At 46.6% G+C, this 23,762-nt stretch overlaps 1 protein-coding gene across 2 annotated transcripts in view; it reads right to left on the bottom strand.

Moving 5' to 3' along the window:
• Window positions 1-23,762, bottom strand: part of RNFT2 (ring finger protein, transmembrane 2) — a 62,176-nt gene that overhangs the window by 27,178 nt on the left and 11,236 nt on the right. For both annotated transcript variants that reach the window (XM_070769603.1, XM_070769604.1), the window contains exons 5-7: window positions 22,031-22,107; window positions 18,446-18,546; window positions 15,139-15,292 (exon numbers count right to left, since the gene is read on the bottom strand). In XM_070769603.1, coding sequence (XP_070625704.1) covers window positions 15,139-15,292; window positions 18,446-18,546; window positions 22,031-22,107 — 332 coding nt within the window. The remainder of the gene's footprint in view (window positions 1-15,138; window positions 15,293-18,445; window positions 18,547-22,030; window positions 22,108-23,762) is intronic.

Here is a 23,762-nt window from a genome sequence, read left to right on the forward strand (position 1 = left end):
GTGAAAAGCTGACTAAAAACTCAACATTCAGAAAACTAACATCATGGCATCTGGTCCCATCACTTCATGGCAAATAGATGGGGAAACAATGGAACAGTGACAGGCTTTATTTTCTTGGGCTCCAAAATCGCTGCAGATGGTGACTGCAGCCATGAAATTCAAAGATGCTTGCTCCCTGGAAGAAAAGCTATGACAAACCTAGACAACATTTTAAAAAGCAGAGATATTACTTTGCCAACAAAGGTCCATATAGTTAAGGCTATGGTTTTTCCAGTGGTCATGTATGGATGTGAGAAAAAGGGGTGTAAAGAAAGCTGAGCGCCTAAGAATTGATGCTTTCAAATTGTGGTGTTGGAGAAGACTCTTGAGAGTCCTTTGGACTGCAAGGAGATCAAACCAGTCAATCCTAAAAGAAATCAGTCCTGAATATTCATTGGAAGGACTGATGCTAAAACTGAAGCTCCAATACTTTAGCCACCTGATGGCGAAGAACTGACTCATTGGAAAAGACCCTGATGCTGGGAAAGATTGAAGGCAGGAAGAGAAGGCGACAATGGAGGATGAAATATTTGGATGGCATCACTGACTCGATGGACATGAGTTTGAGCAAGCTCTGGGAGTTGGTGATGGACAGGGAAGCCTGGCGTGCTGCAGTCCATGGGGCTGCAAAGAATGGGACACGACTGAGTGACTGTGAACTGAACTGGAATGTCCAAACTGAGCATTAATCATGGTGGTCTGGCCCCTGCCAAAGTCACAAGCAAATTCACAAAGCAAATTCACAAAGCTTGTGAAACCCTCCAGCCTCTGCCAAGGGAGCTGGTGTGTATGTTACAGTTGTCTTTGCCTGCAAGGAACTGAAACTGACTCCCACCAAAGCCAGAAGGGCCTGCTGGACTCACTGTGGGATCGTCAGATTATCTGAAGGCAGAAGTGGAAGGATCTATCCTCTTGACTGGTGTTTTTCCAACTTTCCCTGGGGATCTAGTTAAAATGCAGACTGATGCATGATGCTGCTCCCAGGTGCTGAATGATCAAGTGTACTCAACTTCTGTGTTCCTCTTTCCCTGGGTGAGGGCACCGGATGGGTCTTTCTTGGGCCAGGTGCCTATCCCAAATTTTCAGTGACAGCCAGAGCAGTACAGTGCTGACAGCAGCTATGGCCCCAGCAACAGCCGTGGCCGCAGACCTGTTTCCGTGTATCTAGTTATTCCTAGTGGAGGGTGGGCCTTGGGCTTGGGCAGCCACTCTCAGAGGGGTTGACTACAGCTGGAGGGAGCCATGCCAGCTTGCTGTGTATGCAGTGACACTCTGAGCGGTGAAAGGTATCATCTTTCAACCTGGAAAGTGATTTCCAAAGGCCCAGCACTGGGGGCGGATGGAGGAGAGTTTAAATAGCAGCTGTGTTCCTAATTTCCCCAGGAGGAGGCCTGGCCGCCCCTCCTCCGTGTTGAGTGTTTGCCATTAAAAACAAACAGTATCATTTGGTTCAATATAAAATGAATTAAAGGAAATTAAACTGCGGGGGCCATGTGGCAAGCCTTGTCCTCCATTGTCTGAAGCCATTTTTCATCTTCCCCGGTGGGGAACAACAGCTTGGGGGGTGTGGAGCAGAGCATGGCTAGATAAATAAATAAATAAGGTGAAAGACCCCCCCTTTCCCCAGGGGCGGAGGAGGGGGGTGCAGGAAATCCCAGGTGCCTGCTCTGGCCCATCTGTACTGCATTCCTTGGAGGCAGAATGTAGACCTTGAGTCTCCCAGGGAACGAAGGGAAGGGGAAAAAACAAAACAACAACAAAAAATGATGTGGGGCCTCTGAGACAGAAAGGGGGTCAGGGCAGCTGAGAGAGAAGACTATGGACCAGAGGGGCCGGGAGAGGAGGGTGTCAGGCACCTGACTGGTGGGGAGTGGTCCTGGCTCTTCCCAAGCCGCACAAAGCGGGGTTGTTGCCGCTATTTGTGCTGCGGAAACTGAGTCAGGAGGGCAGGGGTGGGGAAAGATGGGCAGAGACAACTGGATAGTGGTGAAGAGGGGGGAGATCAGGAACTAGACTGCCCAAGTTCAAATCCCAGCTCTGCCACTCATCAGCTATGTGCCCTGTGCAAGTCACTTATCCCCTCTGCGCCTCAGTTTCCTAATCTGCAAATTGGGAGTAGTAAGTATCTCCTGCATAGGGTTGTTGTGAAGATTAAAAAAGTTCATGTCTATGAAGCATTCAGAACAGTACTAAGGACACTGGCTATTTGTTATTGCTGCATGATAGTTATCATCTTATTATGATTATCAATAATCATAAACAGAATATTGATTATGTTCTTATTCTTGGTTTCTGGGGGCATCTTCATTGGCATCTGAAGACTTAGCCTTAAGTTATAGCTCTGCCATAGGCTTGCTGTGTGACTCTTGGGTAAATGAATATACCTTGCTGAGCCTCGGGTCCCTCATTCTACAAATCAGGGATAAGCAACTTGGGACAGCATGTGCTGGTGCCTCCCAAGGTCCATTCTCCCCTTCTTCCTTCAAAATAAGAACTATGATTTTTGCTTAGATCCACTGGAACCCAGCTGTAGGATGAGCTCCAAGTCTTATGTAGCAATTATGACTATGCGGTGGCCAATGAAATGTAAGTTAAAGTCACAGAAGCCATTTCTAGGAAGCAACACCTTTTAATAATATCTCACTAAGGAAGCAGAAAGGCAATGCCAAAGAATGTTCAAACTACTGCACAATTGCACTCATTTCATACGCTAGTAAAGTAATGCTCAAAATTCTCCAAGCCAGGCTTCAGCAATACGTGAACCGTGAACTTCCAGATGTTCAAGCTGGTTTTAGAAAAGGCAGAGGAACCAGAGATCGAATTGCCAACATCTGCTGGTTCATCAAAAAAGCGAGAGAGTTCCAGAAAAACATCTATCTCTGCATTATTGACTATGCCAAAGCCTTGGACTGTGTGAATCACAATAAACTGTGGAAAATTCTGAAAGAGATGGGAATGACCACCTGACCTGCCTCTTGAGAAATTTGTATGCAGGTCAGGAAGCAACAGTTAGAACTGGACATGGAACAACAGACTGGTTCCAAACAGGAAAAGGAGTACGTCAAGGCTGTATATTGTCACCCTGCTTATTTAACTTATATGCAGAATACATCATGAGAAACGCTGGGCTGGAAGAAGCACAAGCTGGAATCAAGACTGTTGGGAGAAATATCAATAACCTAAGATATGCAGATGACACCATCCTTATGGCAGAAAGTGAAGAGGAACTAAAAAGCCTCTTGATGAAAGTGAAAGTGGAGAGTGAAAAAGTTGGCTTAAAACTCAACATTCAGAAAATGAAGATCATGGCATTCTGGTCCCATTACTTCATGGGAAATAGATGGGGAAACAGTGGAAACAGTGTCAGACTTTATTTTTGGGGGTTCCAAAATCACTGCAGATGGTGATGGCAGCCATGAAATTAAAAGATGCTTGCTCCTTGGAAGAAAAGTTATGACCAACCTAGATAGCATATTGAAAAGCAGAGACATTACTTTGCCAACAAAGCTCCGTCTAGTCAAGGCTATGGTTTTTCCAGTGGTCACGTATGGATGTGAGAGTTGGGCTGTGAAGAAAGCTGAGCACTGAAGAATTGATGCTTTTGAACTGTGGTGTTGGAGAAGACTCTTGAGAGTCCCTTGGACTGCAAGGAGATCCAATCAGTCCATTCTGAAGGAGATCAGTCCTGGGTGTTCATTGGAAGGAATGATGCTAAAGCTGAAACTCCAGTACTTTGGCCACCTCATGCGAAGAATTGACTCATTGGAAAAAGACTCTGATTGGGGGCAGGAGGAGAAGGGGACGACAGAGGATGAGATGGCTGGATGGCATCACTGACTCGATGGACATGAGTCTGAGTGAACTCCAGGATTTGATGATGGACAGGGAGGCCTGGTGTGCTGCATGGGGTCACAGAGTCGGTTACAACTGAGCGACTGAACTGAACTGAAGGCCCCAGAATAATATTTTAGCAAATAGTAATTTTTTTCCATCTGATTATGGTTAGATTCTGACTTTCTTGCTTACCTTAAACCGTAAATGCTCTCCATTTTCTTTAGAATAACAATAACTAATAACAGCAACAAGGATTTACTGTATTGCACAAGGAACTCTGGGCTTCCCTGGTGTCTCGTTGGTAAAGAATCCACCTGCAATGCAGGGGACGAAGGTTCGATCCTTGAGTTGAGAAGATCCCCTGGAGAAGGAAATAGCAACCCACTCCAGTATTCTTGCCTGGGAAATCCCATGGCCAGAGGAGCCTGGTGGGCTGCAGTCCATGGGATCACAAAGAGTCAGACACAACTGAAGTAACTGAGTATGCACATGGGGAATTATGTTAAGTATCTTGTAATAAAGTATAATGGAAAAGAATAAAAAGTGGATTTGTAGACAGTGTATTAAAAAGTGGAGACATCACTTTCCTGACAAAGGTCTGTATGGTCAAAGCTATGATTTTTCCAGTAGTCATGTACAGATGTGAGAGCTGGACCATAAAGAAGGCTGAGTACTGAAGAATTGATGCTTTTGAACTGTGGTGTTGGAAAAGACTCTTGAAAGTCCCTTGGACAGCAAGGAGATCAAACCAGTAAATCCTAAAGGAAATCAACCCTGAGTATTCATTGGAAGGAATGATGCTGAAGCTGAAACTCCAGTACTTGGGCCACCTGATATGAAGAGCTGACTCACTGGAAAAGACCCTGATGCTGGCAAAGACTAAGGATAGGAGGAGAAGCGGGTGACAGAGGATGAGATGGTGAGATGGCACCATCGACTCAATGGACATGAGTTTGCGCAAGCTCCAGGAGATAGTGAAGGACAGGGAAGCCTGGTGTGCTGCAGTCCATAGGGTCTCAAAGAGTTGGACACGACTGAGAGAATGAACAACAGCAACAACAATGTACATATATGTACAGCCAAATCGCTTTGCTGTACACCTAAAACCTAATACAATATTGTAAATAACTATACTTAAAGAAGAATAACTAGCCAGCAATCACTTGACCTGTGTTATTTTAATTATCCCTCACAACAGGGTTGTGAGGTAAATCCTGATACTCCCATTTTTAAGAAGGGGATGTTGAGGGTCAGTGAAGTTAATCAGGGTCCTAGAGGTCCTGTTCAGTTCAGTTCAGTTCAGTCGCTCAGTCGTGTCCGACTCTTTGTGACCCCATGAACTACAGCACGCCAGGCCTCCCTGTCCATCACCAACTCCCAGAGTTCACTCAGACTCACGTCCATCGAGTCAGTGATGCCATCCAGCCATCTCATCCTCTGTCGTCCCCTTCTCCTCCTGCTCCCAATCCCTTCGGCATCAGAGTCTTTTCCAATGAGTCAACTCTTCGCATGAGGTGGCCAAAGTACTGGAGTTTCAGCTTTAGCATCATTCCTTCCAAAGAAATCCCAGGGCTGATCTCCTTCAGAATGGACTGATTGGATCTCCTTGCAGTCCAAGGGACTCTCAAGAGTCTTCTCCAACACCACGGTTCAAAAACATCAATTCTTCGGCGCTCAGCCTTCTTCACAGTCCAACTCTCACATCCATACATGACCTCTGGAAAAACCATAGCCTTGACTAGATGGACCTTTGTTGGCAAAATGATGTCTCTGCTTTTCAATATGCTATCTAGGTTGGTCATAACTTTTCTTCCAAGGAGTAAGCGTCTTTTAATTTCATGGCTGCAATCACCATCTGCAGTGATTTGGGAGCCCAAAAAATTAAAGTCTGACACTGTTTCCACTGTTTCCCCATCATTTCCCATGAAGTGATGGGACCAGATGTCATGATCTTCGTTTTCTGAATGTTGAGTTTTAAGCCAACTTTTTCACTCTCCTCTTTCACCTTCATCAAGAGGCTTTTTAGTTCCTCTTCACTTTCTGCCGTAAGGGTGGTGTCATCTGCATATCTGAGATTGCTGCTGCTACTGCTAAGTTGCTTCAGTGGTGTCCGACTCTGTGCGACCCCATAGATGGCAGCCCACCAGGCTCCTCCATCCCTGGGATTCTCCAGGCAAGAACACTGGAGTGGGTTGCCATTTCCTTCTCCAATGCATAGAAATGAAAAGTTAAAGTGAAATCGTTCAGTCGTGTCCGACTCTTAGTGACCCCATGGACTGCAGCCTACCAGGGTCCTCCATCAATGGGATTTTCTAGGCAAGAGTACTGGAGTGGGGTGCCATTGCCTTCTCTGTATCTGAGGTTAGGTCTACTCTAATCACACGAGCCCTTTGAAGGCAGAAGGGTAAGTTACAGATACACGAAGCACAAGAAGGATTCCATTCTGGCTTGAAGATATAGGAGGCCATGGGAATAGCCCAGAATGTGGTTTCTGGGAGTTGAGGGTGATCCCCAGCCAAGAGCCAGGAAGAAAATGGGGATCTCAGTACTATAATCACATAGAACCTTGTTCTGCCAATAACTAAATAAGACTGGAAGTCAATTCTGCAGAACCTCCAACAGGAGCACAGCCTGGCCAACACGTTGACTCTGACCTCATGTGACCCTATACAGAGAACATGGTCAAGCCCACCTGGCTTCTGACCTACAGAACTGTGAACTAACAAATGGGTGTTTTTCAGCCACTGAGTTGGTGGTAATTTCTTAGGCAACAGTTGAAAACTAACAAGGGTAGGGACTACTGTGATCTCATTTTACAGTTGAGGAAGTGAAAGTCTGCAGGGTGACACAGCTGGTAAATGGCAGAGGACTTCTCAAACAGGAGTTGAACCCAGACAGTCTGGCTTTTAACCATTGTGCTGTGTTCTCCATTTGTATTTGTCTATAACAATCTCCAACACAGATAGTGTAGTTGTTTTGAAAAGCAAGGTGGGAGCTATGTATAGAATATAACTGTTCGAAGAATGAACTTGTGGTTCATTAGAGAATGAACTTATGGTTGCCAGGGGGGAGGATGACGGGAAGGGATAGTTAGGGAGTTTGGAATGGGCATGCACACACTGCTATATTTAAAAAGGATAACCAACAAGGACCTACTGTACAGCACAGGGAACTCTGCTCAGTGTTCTGAGGCAGCCTGGATGGGAGGGGAGTTTGGGGGAGAATGGACACATGTATATGTATGGCTGAGTCCCTTTGCTGTCCACCTGAAACTGTCACAACATTGTTAACTGGCTGTACCCCCAAGTTTAAGAAAAAGAATATTACTGTGTGCATATATAAAGTAGGAAGAACATACACATTGGTCAGCTTGCATGTGGCAGAGTAGCTATAAAAAGATTCAAGGATTGTATGATTATTTCCCAGGAGGAGAAATGGGTGTCTGGGGGATGGAGAGGGAAGGAGACTTTTCACCATATATTGTTTTGACTTCTGAACTCTATGATTATATAACCCATTTAAAAAATGGTGTCCTCAATAATGAGAGGAATGGGGGAAAAGTTGAGAGACATCTGAATAGATGGAAAAAACATTCTCAAAAGGACTCAGAATGACAGATAAACTGGTCTGTAGGTGTATTAATTTCCTAGGGCTGCCATAACAAAGATGGAGGGCTTATACAACAGAAATTTATTTTCTTACAGTTCTGGAGGCCAGCAGTCTGAGATCAGGGTGTGAGCAGGGTTGGTGCCTTTTGAGGGCTGTAAGGGCAAGGCCTGCTTCCTGCCTCTCTCCTTGGCTTATAGATGGCCGTCACCTTCCTGTGTCTCTATGTTGTCTTTCCTCTGTGTGTGTCTGGGTCCTAATTGCCTTTTTATAAGGACACTGGTCATATTAGACTAGGGCCCACCGTAATGGCTTCATTTTAACTTCATTACCTATTTAAAGACTCTATCCAAATACAGCCACATTCTGATGTACTAGGGCTTCGGACTTCAATATATGGATTTAGTGAAGGGACACATTTCAGTCCATAAAATGAACATTTAACCCAGGGTTTCTCAACCCTGGCACTCAACACTGGGGACTGGATAATCCTTGGTCTCAGGGCATTGTCCTGTGCTCTGTAGAATGCTGAGCAGCATCTTTGCTCTCTACCTACTGAATGTCAATACCATCCCCTTGCCCAACTCCATTATAACAATCAGAGATGTCTCCCGAGGGACTTCCCTGGTGGTTCACTGGTTAAGAATCTGCCTTGCGATGCAGGGTACGTGCGTTCAATCCCTGGTCAGGGAACTAAGATCCCACATGCCATGGAGCAACGAATCCCACACACCACAACTACTGAGGCTGAGAGCTCCGGAGCCCATGGGCCACAACTAGAGAATCTGTGCACCCCAATGAAAGACCCTGCATGCTGCAACTAAGACCCAATGTAGCCAAATTAATAAATATTTTTTAAAAAATCTCCAGAAATGACCAAATGTCCCCCTAGTTGGGAACCCCTCCTAGCCCAGCTGTGTGGGCAGCTGGGCCAAGTACATCTGGCTCATCGAGAAGTTCTGCACTTTCATACACAGAATCATGTACTGTGAGAACCACAGCTGAGACCTAGGAACCCAGCCCTGCCCTGGTGGAGACCTGCGTCTGCTTAGGAGGGGAGTGGAGGGGAATGATTGACCTCCAGGAGGGAAGGTGATTCAATCAATGGGAAACCACTCTGAAAGCAAAAGTGCTGGGTTCAGGGCCCAGAAAACAGAGGGATTTTAATGGCACCAAAAGCCTCATGAATCCTCTCATCTCTCACATCCAAGAAAAGCACCTTTCCTGCTCTTGTGGGCTCTCCCCTGTACTTAGAGACAAACCACCAGGCTGAAAGCTCGTGGAATCTTGCCCTCTGGAAACCTCTCATCCAGGGGCTGGCTATCCAGACTGCACTAGGAGTCGGTTATGATGATTTCAGACACGGGAAGGGCTTTCTCTTTCCTGTTCTGATGGGAAAAGACAGGAAGTTGGTCACGTGCTGTGTTCTTTGGAGAAAGAGCTTGGCTAAACTTTTCCTCGTTTCTGACATAGCTAGTCCTATTAACCATCCAGCAACTGGATACCCACTCTTCTACCTTCTGATAACCTTAACGGGATAAAAATGACCATTTCAGACATGAGGAAGCTGAAGGCTCCAAAGAGTAAGGTCACCCGTCCAAGGTTGCATAGGCAGTAAGTGTCTGGAAATCAGGATTGGAATCCAGGTTTGCTGACCCTACAACTTCTCATCAGCTCAGCACTGACTCAGCTGTCAGTAGATGTCAGTTCTGCAAGTACTTCCTCTACCCATGCGTGAAGTCGCTTCAGTCATGTCCAACTCCGCGACCCCATGGACTGTAGCCCACCAGGTTCCTCTGTCAATGAAATTCTCCAGGCAAGCATATTAGAGTGGGTTGCCATGCCCTCCTCCAGGGGATCTTCTCAACCCAGGGATCAAATCTGGGTCTCTTACATCTCTTGTATTGGCAGGTGAGTAATTTACCACTAGTGCCACCTGAGAAGCTGGTAACTAGGTTTGGGTTAGGTTAACACAAAAGCAAGTTTTACTCGCAGAGAATAAGGGAGTGCATGAAGGCAAGGAAGGTGTCTTACTCATTTTTATATTCTCAAGGTCTAGCACTGCCTCTTTAAGCAAATAAGTTCCAAATAATGTCAGTGGGACTGAGGACAGAAAGGGGAGGTGGTTGAAAAGAACTCTACGTGGGGGAAGCAGCAGACCTGGTTTTAACCTCCCAATAGGAATTTAACATGAGGCTCTTCATTCAGCCCATAATACCCAAGGTGTGTTTCCTGCATCAAGACAGACCTGATAGTCCTCGTCCTCGTGAGTCTATACTCGAGTAGCAGAGGTAAAAAAATAAACACAATTCAGTCATTTCAGATACTGGTACATGCTACAGGAAGAAATAGAATGGTGATGGGATAATGCAGGCCGGGGACCACCACTCTGAACAGAGTGGTCAGGGAGGTGACAGACTCTCAGAGGAAGTTACACTGGAGCGACACTTGAATGATGGGAATGGGACAGCCATGGAAACATAGGGAAAAACCTCCACAGGCAGAGGGAGCAGTTAAGTGCAAAGGGCCTGAGAGGGAAGGTGCTGGCTGGCCCAGGGTGAGCAAGGGAGAGGAGAAGGTCATGGCTGATGAGGTCAGAGAAGTGGGTGGCAGTCTGATTGGGCAGGGCCTAGATGTATGGGTTGTATAAGTTATCTAGATTTACGATGGTAAGTGGCTGCTCTAGTCATCCGGCCAGGGTGATGGTTTGGGGCTGAGGTTACAGATGGGTGGTCATCATTGTTAACTCCACCTCCCTTCTTGGGTGGCCAATGAGCCTGGAGATCCTGGGAGGCCCAGGTGTGACAAGATCCTGGACAGACTCTCTGGTGTCTGGAGGCATGTGGGGGGATCAGTGGCTCATCCGGCCTCACACATCAGGGACCGTGGGGCCATCAGGCAAATCCAAATTCCAGAAGCCCTTCCAATACAATGATTATAATATTAAAAACCAACCCACGCTCTCAGTGGACGGCGTGGAGGTGCAGGAAAGAGCATCTGTGTTGTGAGCCATTAGGGTCCCTGACAGATGTGTGCCTTCCCCTCCCCTCACCAGCTGCAAATGAAGACCCATCCTTTTCTTCTGCCCAGACAAGGATTGATGAGGATTCGGGAGAGCACTCAGACAAGCAAGGAAAGGCTGCGAACCTTTTCCAAGCCTGCAATTTATCTTGAGGAGACTATTCACATCACTCCTTACAGGCTGGATTCTGCTCTGACCTGGCACATTAATCTCGCCGAATAAAATAATAATAATCAGAAAAAGGGAGTTGGATAGTTGCCAGGGAGGCATTAATAACTGTCGCCCACACCTCGGCGGTGCAGAGAAGGGGTGCCGAATCCAATCCCCGCCCCCTGACCCCCAGCAGTGCCCGTCAAAGAAGAAGGAAGTGAAGAAAACTTTGCTTGAACCTTGGGGGGATTTTCTAGAGATGGTGTATGGGGACATCATTCCTCAGTCAACACAGGAATTTCCCCAGGAAAATGCAGAGAACTTCTCTGGGAGGGAGTGTGGTCTAATGATTCAGAGCGATCCTGGAATCAGACTGCCTGAGTTCAAATCCCCACACAGCCATATATAAGCTGCGTGACCTTGGGCCTCCTCTTAACCTCTCACTGGGTTTGTTTTTTCCTCTGGAAAACAGGGATAAAACTAGCACCTGCTGGGAACGTAAAATGGTATAGCCGCTATGGGACATAGTGTGGCGGTTCTTCAAAAAGTTAAACACAGAATTACCATATGACCCAGCCATTCCACTCTTAAGTATTACCCAGAAAAACTGTTTAGAGAGATCCTTCTGCACAAATGTTCAAAGCACCACTATTCCTGATAGCCAAAAAGTCGAAGTAACCTGAATGTCTGTCAATAGATGAATGGATAAACAAACGCTGGTCTCTACACACAATGGAATATTATTCAACCATAAAAAGAAATGAAGTGCTGACATCTGTTACAATGTGGATGAATCTTGAAAATAAGATGCTAAGGGAAATAAGCCAGACATAAAAGGTCACAAAATGTATGATTCCATTTATATGAAATGCCCAGAAAAGGTAAATACATACAGACACAAAGCAGATTGGTGGTTGTCAGAGGGAATGGGGAGTGACTGAATGCGTATGAGGTTTCCTTCTGGGGTGATGAAAATGTCTTAAAATTAGATAGAGATGATGGTTGCCAGTGAATGTACTGAATGTCACTGAATCACACACTTTTAAATAATTACTGGTTAATTTTATGTTATGTGAATTTTACCTCAATTTTTAAAAACCCACAAAACAACAGCACTTGCCTTCTAGAACAGATGTCAGAGGAAAATGAATTAGAGCCAGGCCTGGCCCACATGAAGGCCTGACTCCGCATCAGCTGCTCCTACTGCCATGGGCATTATTATACTGGGGTTTGCAATCTCCGGCAAGTTATTTAACTCAGTGTCTGCTCCGTGCATGCAAGGAGATATAAACAGTATCGACCTACCAGGATTGTTAGATTAAACAAGACAATGTCTTCAGCAGACTATCAACTCCATGAGCATGTGGATTTTTGTCTACTTTGTTCACTGATACACCCCTGTGCTTAGAACAGTGCCTGGCACACAGCTGGCATTTAGCAACTGTTCTTGAACAAACGGCAGTGCTTACCTTAAACACGGCCTGGTTCCTGGTGGTTGCTCAGCAATGTTTAGTTGTATGTATTACTATTGGGCTGGCGGCTGTAGTTTTGAAGGCCCCTGCGTGTTCCTTTCTAGCACAGGGAAGTGAGTACTACTTTGCCTTGCAGATTTTGGTGTCTTCACAACAGGGTGTCTGGACATCTACCAGACATGAGAAGTCTGAGCTGAGCTGACAATGGAGTCTAAGCTCTCACTGCAGTTACAAGAGGAGGTGATGAGAGTCAGTGTAGCTAGCTAGACTATCAACTCATCAACTCACCCATCCATCTACCTACCTGTCTGTCCATCCTTCTAAATCTCCATCCAAATATCCATCCATCCATCCATCTAAATCTCCATCCATCTATCCATTCAAATCTCCATCCATCATCTAAATATCCATCCATCCATTCACATATCCATCCAACATCCAAATATCCATCCATCCATCTATCCACACAATCACTTGACTATCCATCTATCCACATATCCACCAACCTTTCCAGCTATCGATTCAATTCATCCATTTACCTATATAGCCATTCATCCATCCATCTACTCTGCATATCTACATACAATGAACATTTCTGAGTGCATATCAGATGCTGGTGATCTATCAACAAAGAAACCAAATGCATTCATTTCCTGTTGTCACAGAGGTTACAGTTGAGCAGAGCAGGCAGACAATTAAACAAGCAATTACGGTCAGAGTGGTGAGTGCTGGAACGGGGGAGAACAAGGCGTTAGGACAGCCCCAGCAGGGGCTCCATCCCTCATCCAAAGGGCAGGCGGATGTCTAAGAGGCTGTGATCTGCAGGAGGAGCGTGAATTGGTTGAGACAAGAAAGGAAAAAGGTCTTTGAGATAGAAGGATCAGTGGGTAGGAGAAAGGGTAGCACAGAGCCGGTTCTGGAAGCTGTATGGGTTAGTTACTTAGCATCTCTGTGTTGAAGGTTTCTCATGTGGAAAATGGGATAAGAGCATCTGCCACATGTCAGATTGGGACTAGCTGGTGTATGGAAAGAAATGAAAGAAGTAGGGTCTGGTCTCGAGGAAGCACAGGTTCCTCGTCTGTGGATTCAGCCAATCTCATGTAGAAAATCTAAGGATGTGGGACCATGGATGCAGGAGGACAACTGTAAGTGGCTTGAGCATCCACGGATTCTGCTATCTGAGGAAAATCCAGGAACCAACCCGTCACAGATACTGAGGGGTGACTATACTCAACTATTCATCTGGCAAGAGTTGATCATAATCTCTCTCTCTCTCTCTCTCTCTCTCTCTCTCAGAGGGGTGCTGAGAGCCTTACACAAGTCAAGACATAGAAAAGAATCTAGCAAGAAGCAGAAGGTATTAGGTGATGAGTGACCATCCTCTGCCTGTTTTCCTTATCTTCCTCCCCTAGCTACTTTGAGGCAGAGCTTGGGCCCTGAAGCTGAAGTTCTGGGCTGGAGTCCCAACCCTTACCACGTAACAGCTGCTTGTCCTTCCGTCTCATCACCAATGAGAGAAATAGTATCTCCCTGGGAGGAATTGAAGAGGCTACAAAAGGAATTCATACATAAAGTGCTCTTAGACCCCAATTTGATTCCTGGGTCAGGAAGATCCCCTGAAGAAGGGATAGGTTACCAACTCCAGTATTGTTGGGCTTCCCTGGTGGCTCAGATGGTAAAGAATCTGCCTGCAATGTGGGAGACTTGGGTTCAAGCCCTGGATTGGGAAGATCCCTTGGAGGAGGGCATGGCAACCCACTTCAGTATCCTTGCCTGGAAAATTCCCTGGACAGAGGAGCCTAGCGGGCTATAGTCCATGGGGCTGCAAAGAGTCGGACACGACTAAGTGACTAAGCACAGCACAGTCTCAGGTTCACAGTCGGTGCTCAATAATTGCAAGCCACTGTTATTCCAGGCTGTCAGTGTTGAGCCAGCTTCCTCACATGCCTGGATTCACATCTCCTGCCTTCCACAAAGTGTCACAAATGCTATGAAGGAAAAGGCTCAGGGCATCTAGAAGTGACTGAACCCAAGGAGGGGGTCGTGGAACTCTGTTTTGTGGCTGGTTGATGAGAAGCACAGGTGACAACCTGGGGCTTGGGACTGGCCATCTGAAGGGACAGGAGACGTCTGGTGGGACTAAGCCCTTCTCCCGTGGGATCTGATACTATCTTGAGGTGGATGGTGTCAGAACTAGATAAACTGCTGGACACCCAGCTGGTGTCAGAGAATTACATGATGTGTGGAAAACCCGCATGTCTGGTGTCAGAGGTAGTGAGCATGTGTGTGTACAGAAGAAACACAACAGTGTGTTTTTCCTACACACCTGGCCAGTGATTTGACCAGCTGTCACTGAAAACGAATGGTCAATTCCAACTTGTTCTTCTGCCAACCAAGGCCTGGGACAAATTTTGAGCTTTCTGACCTAATGATGATGTCTCTTCCTAACAGTGCCCAGTTCTCTGAATTACAATGATTATCCCCCAAGACCTCTTCATACCAACACCTGCTGCAGACCTTTCCCTGAGATGACACTGCAAAGAATCCTTGTCACCAGTTCTCTTCCTCCAGCCATGGCAGGCATCACTCATAGATCACAGAGTTCTTTCCTCCTGAGCCTCAGTTACCCCTACAGAACATGCCACAGAAGCCACGAAGAGTGAGACCTGTGAGAGCCACCCTTCCCTGGAAAAAGCAGGACCCAGGGCATGTTGATGTGCTTTTTTCCCTTCTCAGGAGAAATTTAGATGAAAACGGCATCAAGGCCAGCTTTGGACAATAACTTAGGGAATGAATGCACTTGGAGAGTAGAGACGTGACAGGAGGGTGATGACAATAAAGAATGATGCGCAGCTTCAAGCAACGATAAGAGGTGGGTTACTGGATCTACCAGCTCAAGTTCTGTTCATTTGATGACCTGACATCAGCTCTGCTCAAGTCCAACCTTTCTTTCTCCAGGAGGCGCAGCAGAACCCCTGCATGATTGGTGTGATGGGGGCTGCCACCTGTGCCTACCTTGGACTTGACGGCCAGGATGATCTTGGGCAGGGCCACGACGAGGCACTTGAGAGCGATCGTGATGTACTTGAGCACAAAGTCTGCGATGCCCACGATCCACAGCAGGTCGAAGAAGTCTAGCGTCTCCAGGTTGGGTTTCAGGAATATGAGGCTAGGGGAGGAGTCAGAGTGTCAGAGTGCTCATTTAGGATCACTGGCCCTTGGCAGCTCCTTCTACTCACTCTGGCAGCCTTGTAAATATTACCTGTAGAAAGAGCACTAAACTGCGAGTCAGACATCTGTGTTCTGTTCCTGAATATGCTACTAACTTGCTGTGTGACCTCGGGTGGCTATCTTAACCTCTCTGAGCCTCAGTTCCCCTGAGAGTTAAATGATGCGCTTGGCCTAGAACATCATAAGTTAAAGTCCCCTCCAGTTTTATGGGTCCACAACAGGCTTCACAAGAGAAACTGGAAGGAAGGGAGGGAGGGAAAAAAAGCTGACCAACACCATGAAGGAAGGAGAGACAGAAGCAGGGAGAAAGGTTTTGATGTGTGACAGTGTGCTAACCCCTTTACTCACTGTATCTTGTTGTTCTATGCAGTAAGCATTGCTTACCCTCACTTTATAAATGAGGCACTAAAGCTTGGAGAGGTAAGGTAAGTTGCCCAAAGTCATATTGCATGCTAAGCATACAGGCATGAGTATCAGACAGACTTGAATTTGAATCCAGGCTTCTCCATTTTTTGAACACTAGGCAAATCATGTTCTTTCTATAAGCCTCAGTGTTCTCATCAATAAAATGGGAATCTTTCTGTCCGTCCTCAGGTTATTAGTGGGATTCGATGAGGTAATAGACATACTACAGACTCTGCCAAGCAGCACTGACAATGATAACCACATCTCTATGAGGCAGGCACTGTTACCTACCCATTTCGCAGACGAGAAGACGGAGTCACAGAAAGGTAAAGGAACATGCACATAGTCCTACAAATACAAGGAACAGTGGTAGATTTGAACCCAGGTGTGCTAGCTACAATTACCACCCTCAGTCCTTACTCCACAGTAGTGCTGCTTGGAGTGTGTAATTCCTCTTACCCATCCGTGACCAGGTAAGGCAACCTCACACTCAACTTCTGTACTTCACTCACGGGAGACAGACAAAAAGTCATTCTCAAACTGACCCTGGTCCATGGCCCACATGTGGAGCAGCACTGCTGTCTGTCACCCCTGCAGATGACGGTATTGTTCATGTTAATAATACCTTGGTTCTTTACATCATGCTGGCCCTACTCCACCTGCTGTATGTGTCTCAAGTCATTTCATCTTCCCGAGGGCTCTAATTGGTAGACACTATGATTATCACATTTTGAGCTGGGAAGTCCGGAGTTCTATGACATCATGGAGTCCACAGTATCTCAGCTAGAATGTGGAGCTAGGATTGGAACCAGCACCCAAATTGTGCTGGGCCCCTCGCTTTTCTTTCTGCTGGATTAGAGGCTCCAAGCAAAGGCCACTCCGAGTCTTGCCTGTCCCCCAAAAAGCAGAAGACAGTGCACACAGCCCAGACTGAGTGCTTTCTAAACTCTTCCAACATACTCTGCTGGGCTGGCAGACAACAGTGCAAACTGAGGTCCCCTGATGAGAGCATTCTAGGAGTCAAATGGTCTGTTTTCTTACTTTTATTTTTAAAAATCGATTTCTATTTATAATAAAGATCTTTGAAGAGCTAGACTATGGGCTAAATCAATGAAAACAATCTATTTTGGCAATCTCTCATGATACCGTCAGTGTCCTTCCACATCTGAGCCCCATCTCCATGGGATGCCTCGTCTCCAAGTCTGAGACGCACCCAGGTTACGATATGGGGAGAGGCGGGTGGCCCTGGGCTCCTCTCTTCGTCTCTGCGTTTGTCCCTCCCTGGGCATATCCCAGGCTGGCGGGCTGACTTTCACGCCCTGCTTCTCTTATTATGCATGCATCTCTGATGGCAAAAAAATGAAGATGTGCCATCCACTTTCCATTTTATCCCAGAGACACCAATCTGTTACATTCACCTACCTGGGTTTTACTTCATCATCTTTGTGTTTTTCTGTTGGCTTTGACGCCGGAAAGACGCCAAAGTGTTTTTCCACAGATTGATCACTACATCCACTTATTTCTAAGATACACTATGAACTTTAATGGACGGATACATTTTATTGTCAGTTTTCCATCCCAGTAGCCACCACCACCAAAAGGTACAGTAATTCATCATAAAACAATAACATCATGACATGATTAGGACATATCAAATGTTGCACAGTTTGCCCAGTAGTTTCTGCATATTCTAATATTTGGCCTCTCTAATCATTAGCCTGTTCAGGTGGGTAAAGCAGCAATTAACTTGCTTCCAGTTTCACAAACGCAGAAACTAGGGGAGGTTCAAAAAGGTTCCACTATTTGCCAAAGGGCACAAGCTGGTATGTGGCAGGACTATGACCTTCTGACGCTGGTCATCAGACTTCAAATCTTGGGATGATTCAAACTTGCTTTCACCTACCGGGACTAAGGTTCACTAAAAAGGGTTTCATTAAGCCTCAGTTTCCTTACCTGTAAAATGGCAACAGCAATACCCTGCTCACTTGGAAAGCAAAGTAAGATAACGGCTGTTGGTATCACAAACACACTCTAGACCACTGACATCAAAAAGGAGCTCTATTGCTTTTCCCCAAGCCACTCTCTTTCTCTTCATGTGCTGCCAGTTTGACTCAGCCCTGGTCTGATGAGGGCGCAGAGGTCTGAGCCTGTGAATGTGATCATGCCCAGAAAATGGCACGAGCTGGAAATTCATCCAAGGTTCTGGGAAACTCCATCTCCTTTACCCTCCACCAGGACCTTGATCTTCTGGGCCGGGCAACTAATGCAGCGTGTGAGCGGCATGTTGATGCCTTGGAACGAATTCTCCAAATTGCTTTTATGCAACTTTGGGTGGCCCCAGAAAGTGGTGAAACTGCTTACTCCTCAAAGCCCATTTTGAAAACAGATGGACATAATCTGAAAGCTTGGCTTGAGTTTCAACCCTGTACTAGAGACCGTCACTGGCTAGTCCTTTCCCCTCGTGCACTAGGTGGTCAGTAGAAAATGCAAAATTATACATGCAGCTTGCATTCTATTTCTGCTCAAGAATTCTGCTCAAGGCATGTGTGTACTTAACAACAGGGTAGGATCTGAAGGTTACAGTGTGACTGAGGGCTACTATATCATTCTCCAATGAAGGGGCTGTGGGTCCCAAGTGCAACAAAGCTCCCCACTTTCCCACTGAGGGTCAGACTCCTCTGCTCACCTGTTATACAGCTGCTGGGAACTGAATGTGTAGAGCACATAGAGGGTGTTCCCCGCTAGAAAGGCCAAGATCCACAGGATGACCAGCACCGACCTCTTCTCCTGGAGACAAAGCGAGAGATCTGTGGGGATGCTGAAATGTCAAAGGTACACCTGGCAGAATATTCCAGAATGCTCCCCAACAAGGGGCAAATGTTCCCTTTCACAAAGGTTTCGAGGAAACATGGCTCATGGTGAAAGGAAGAGTGCTGGCATCTTTCCATCCCACTGGAACCCAAGCAATGGTTACAGTGGAGGTAACAGAAATGTGTGAACCTGCTTGGAGAACTATCCAGTCAGGAGGGCACCATGGTTAGCAAAACTGATTCTGGAGCTGGATGACCTGGCTTCAAATCCTTGATCTGCTACTTGGGGGCTGTTCAACCCTGGGCAATTACTTAAACTCGCTGCATTTCTCTTTCCTCATCCGCAAAAAGGGTGCATATTATATCAATTTATAAAGTCATGAGAGCTAATGTACATGAACCATTTAGAACAGTGACTGGCATATAGGAAATGTTAGATTATATTTACTGTTAGGGACTGAGGCACAGAGAATTTAAGCAACTCTTGCTCAAGGGCACATGTTTTAATAACTTTTTTTTTTTTTGGACCATACTGTGAGGCATGTAGCGTCTTAGTTCCCTGGCCAGGGATCAAACTCGTGCCCCCTGCAGTGAAAACATGGAGTCCTAACCACTGCTCCACCAAGGAAGTCCTTTAGGGGCACATATTTTAAGGTCCGGTGCCCTTATTCAAAAGTGAGGTTCTGTTAAGGGTTAAGTAAATTTGACAAATGTAAACATTCAGTCGGGCACAGGAGCGTGTTTCAGGGTCACTAAGTGGCAAGACCTGTTATTCCAACTTTACAACCCACCACTCGATTCAGATCGACAAGTCAGAAACTGCTGTTCTAACTTTTTGTGGTATGAACCTTTCCGGACTGACCATTCAGCGTAGGGGCACGTTTGTAGGACTACAGTCAGCTTCGTACACGTCGATGTCAAAGCCCTCTGCGATCCAGACGGTTTCTCTTTCTTCAGACTTGTTTCTGATTCGTCCCCAGGAAGACAAGCTGGGAAACCTTCTCGGTCTGTTTTCTTAGTAGTCTCTCAGCCTGAGAGCAAACCCCGGAAATTTCTAGAGGAAGCGTAGAGCAAGGTGTTCCTGCCTGTGTACCCTGGGATACATAATCAGACCCCGTGCTGTAGATTCTCAAAAGCCTGTCTCTTCCTGGACCAGGGCGGCTGCATTGCTGGAATAAGATGAGGTCATAACTTTCCCAGTGTAACCTTCCCTGTGGTTTCGGTAAATGCTCCAGTCTCCAGGCACAGCTCAGTACTTCACACACTGTTAAAACACACATTTCCATAGAGCAGACAAAATAAATGCATCTCTATCCACCCATTATTCCAGGAGTGGTCAAGGTTAACAGCCCGAGAAACCACCTCCGACCAACCAACTGCTCTTATCAATGTGATTAATCCACTCAGCAGCCCTTTTTATGCCAATAAATAATAGATTCCAGCTTAATCCCCTGTAAATCCGAACCAAAAGTAGAAGAGAGAGGGAATAAGCAAAGCCCTGAGAAGCCAGACTCTGGAGGACAAGTGGGGTAGTTCTCCAGTAGTAAGCTGAGATCCTAAACTAAGAGTCATGTAGACCTACTGACACTGAAATATGCACACGTAGGCAAAACACCTGAGTCTTCAAAGGGTGCAAAGACCCCTAGAAGCCTATTCACAGATACAGGCATCCCTTTGTCCTTAAAATTCAAGTCAAGGCACCATGAGGATGTTGCTGCTTCTGAGAAAGATATAGCCCCAACAGCCCCACTATGACACTGAACAACCTGCTGCTCTTTCAGGTGATTTTAAAAATTATTTATTTATTTATTTATTTGGCTGCATGGGGTCTCAGTTGAGGCATGTGGGAACTTGGTTGCATCATGTGTGGTCATTTGTTGCGGAGCACAGACTCCCTGGTTGTGGCCACGTGCAGGTTCAGTTGTTGTGGTATGTGGGCCCAGCTGCTCCATGGCATGTGGATCTTAGTTCCCCGAGCAGGGAATGAACCTGTGTCCCCTGCATCACAAGGCAGATTATCAACCTCTGGACCACCAGGGAAGTCCCAACTTGTTGTTTTAACAGAAAGGGGTTGGCATGAAGAAGACAAGACTGAGGGTCAAGAAGAACCTCTGACTCCATGCCCTACTCCTGACTTCAACGTGCTCATTTGTTTAAAATAAAGACTGAGCTGGCATTTTCATCTCATGGAGGCCTAGGTGCTTCCAAGAAAGCAGATGACCCCAAAGCAGGGTCAGAGAAGATTGTGGCTATGATACAAGCCCATGTGCTGCAGAATACACAGGCTTGTTAAAAAAAATAGCTCAGTTAAGTTGTTCCTATGAGCCAGGTGCTGCACAAAACATGTTCCACGTACCATCTTGCTTAATCCTCTCAGTGGGTGAATGAATTGGGTGTGGCAATTCCTTGCCCAGAGGTGGCACCTGAGGATGAGATCAGTGAGGTCACCCCTCCAAGGGCTTGCAGGAGGGTGGAGAGGCTGGGATTTGAACCTGGGGGAGCACAGGCTCTGGGCACAATGCCTGGATTCATATCCTGACACCATGCTTCACACAGGCTGTATGGCCTTAGGCAGAAAACTTAGATCTTAGCCAAGAAATTTTGGGCCACTGTTTCCTCATCGGAAAAATAAATTAAGTGTGATTCTGCCTGCCTCCCAAGTTGCTGGGATAGATCTCCAAGATGAGCTGTGAAATGGGTCCAGCTCTGTGCTGGACACACTGAGTGCTCAGCACGTATCAGCAGGCACTGGGGATGATGGTGGTAAGACCCACCAGCCACCCAGAAGTGCCACTGGGGTGGCCTGAACCATGAGGGTGGGTTGGAAATGAGTGAACTGACTGAATGTCAGGAGGGTAAGAGGACTGGGCTAGGGGCATGAGAGGACAGGTTGCTCTTGGAAGGGAGAAAGGTGGCATTTCTGGGGACCTGCCAGGGTAGGAGGCAGAAGAATGACTCCCAAAGGAGTTCCTGTCCTAATTCCCGCAGCCTGTGAATCTGTTTGGTTCCATGGTGATAATGGTTGCAGGTGGAATTAAGATTGCTAATTAGCTGACCCTGCATTGGGGACACTTTCCTGGATTATCCTGGGGATTGGTCCAAATAATCACAAGAGCCCCTAAGAGTAGAAGAGGGAGACAGAAGAGCAGAGTCGAGGGGGATGTGTCTATGGAAGGATGTTCACAGAGATGCAATGTGGGTGGCTCAAAAGAGGAGAAGGGGCCAGGAGCCAACGAACGTGAGTGACTTCCAGGACCTGGAAAAGGTGAGGAAAGAGACTGTCCTCTGAACCCTCCAGAAGGAAGACAGTCCTGTGGACACCTTGATCTTAGGTTAGAGGGATCCACTTCAGACTTCTGACCTACAGAACCACAAGGAACCCATTTGTGCGGTTTTAAGCCACTGAGTTTGTGGTCATCTGTTACAGCAGTGCTGGAGGGTTGATTTGCTAGGTGACTCACCTTTAGAGAGACCTGTTCCCGGAGCGTGGAGTTGGCATAGGCGAAGGTGCTGGCCATTCCGATGCACACGGCAATGCCTGCGGGGCAGAGGAGGGGCCAAGACCACCCACTTAGATGCGTCAGGCCTGGCCTGGCTTACTAGAGACCCGGGACACATACCTCCCTCCTCAGAGTCAACACACTAACCACAGAGGAGAGAGAAAATCCCATCTCTGGGGCATTTGGGCTGCTGTGTATATTGCTGGGAACCTCGAGGCCCCTGACTTAGGGATGGGATTGAGGCCACTGGGGGAGGGTATTTTATAGGACCAGTTAGCATGGGCTGTGCAGTCTGGCAAGATCTGGGTTCAACCTCAGTTCTGCCACCTCCTCTCCGTGTGAGCTTGGACTAGTCACTGCACCGCTCTGAGCCCGGTTTCCTCCTCTGTAAAAACAGAATAACAGAACTGAACTCAAGGAGGGATACTGCTTACAGGGCACAATCTCCAGCAGTTTGTTGCTGTCGTTCAGTCACGAAGTCGTGTCTCACCGTTCGCGACCCCATGAACTGCAGCACGCCAGGCTTCCCCATTCTTTACTAACTCTGGGAGTTTGCTCGGACTCATGTCCATTGAGTTAGTGATGCTGTCTAACCATTTCATCCTCTGCTGCCCACTTCTCCTTTTGCCTTCAATCTTTCCTAGCATCAGGGTCCTTTCCAATGAGCTGGCTCTTTGCATCAGGTAGCCAAAGTGTTTCTATTTTCAAAAAGAATCTGAGGCATGTTATTTGTAATAAAAGCGTATGTAGCAAAAGACCACAGCACTGTAAGAAATGGAAATTTCATGTTAAAAGGGAAAAGAATTCCTAGCTGACAGGCAAACATGAGCTTTGGAGAGGGGGGAAAAAGAACGGAGTTTTATTCCACAATTTGCTAAGCTGCAATCAGAATTCTCCCTGAGCAGGGATTTTCAAATCCTACTTTTTGTTCCTTGTGGACAGGATTCTGCTTTTACACAATGTACAGAATTCCCCATGCTTGCAGTTCACTTTTACTTTTTAAATAGTACATGTATTCCATGCATGCTTCCAGATCTACTTTATAAAAGATGAGTTGCTTTATTGAAAACATAGAAAACCATAATCAATAACCCCAAAATCTCTTCTTATACTCTTTGATCAACTGAACAAATGTGACAACTGAGGAGGAATATGACCAAACTTGGGAATAAAACTTGGCGGTGAGTTTGCTGGAACTCAGGGTAAGAAGAAACAGGCCAGCTTCTGTTTCTAGGAATAAAAAGGAAGGTGGAGAAGGGCATGGCAACTCACTCCAGTATTCTCGCCTGGAGAATCCCACGGACAGAGGAGTCGGTGGGCTGTACAGTCCATGGGGTTGCAAAAAGCCAGACATGACTGAGTGACTAGCACTTTCACTTTCTTTCATGAAAAGGTGTAGGTGTACAGTATAATCCTTATCTACATTAGGAGAAAGGGAGGGTGGAGAAAGGAGGGGCCTGCAAAGGTTGAGGCTCAGTAGCTTGCAAAGTTTAGAAGCAAGGGGCAGAACCTCCCGCTTGAGGCTTTGTCCACAGCACCTGGGGAAAGAGTTCAGACACCTAAGAAGGGGACCGGCACCACTGCCACAGGAGCCCTAGTCCAGCTGGCGCTAGACTTGGAAGGAGGTGCTGAAGGGCCCAGAACCCAGTGCGTATACAGATTATAAAAACCAAAAAAAACCCACCATTTTTTA

This window comes from Bos indicus, chromosome 17, assembly GCF_029378745.1.
Source record: "Bos indicus isolate NIAB-ARS_2022 breed Sahiwal x Tharparkar chromosome 17, NIAB-ARS_B.indTharparkar_mat_pri_1.0, whole genome shotgun sequence".
NCBI classification, from domain to species: domain Eukaryota; kingdom Metazoa; phylum Chordata; class Mammalia; order Artiodactyla; family Bovidae; genus Bos; species Bos indicus.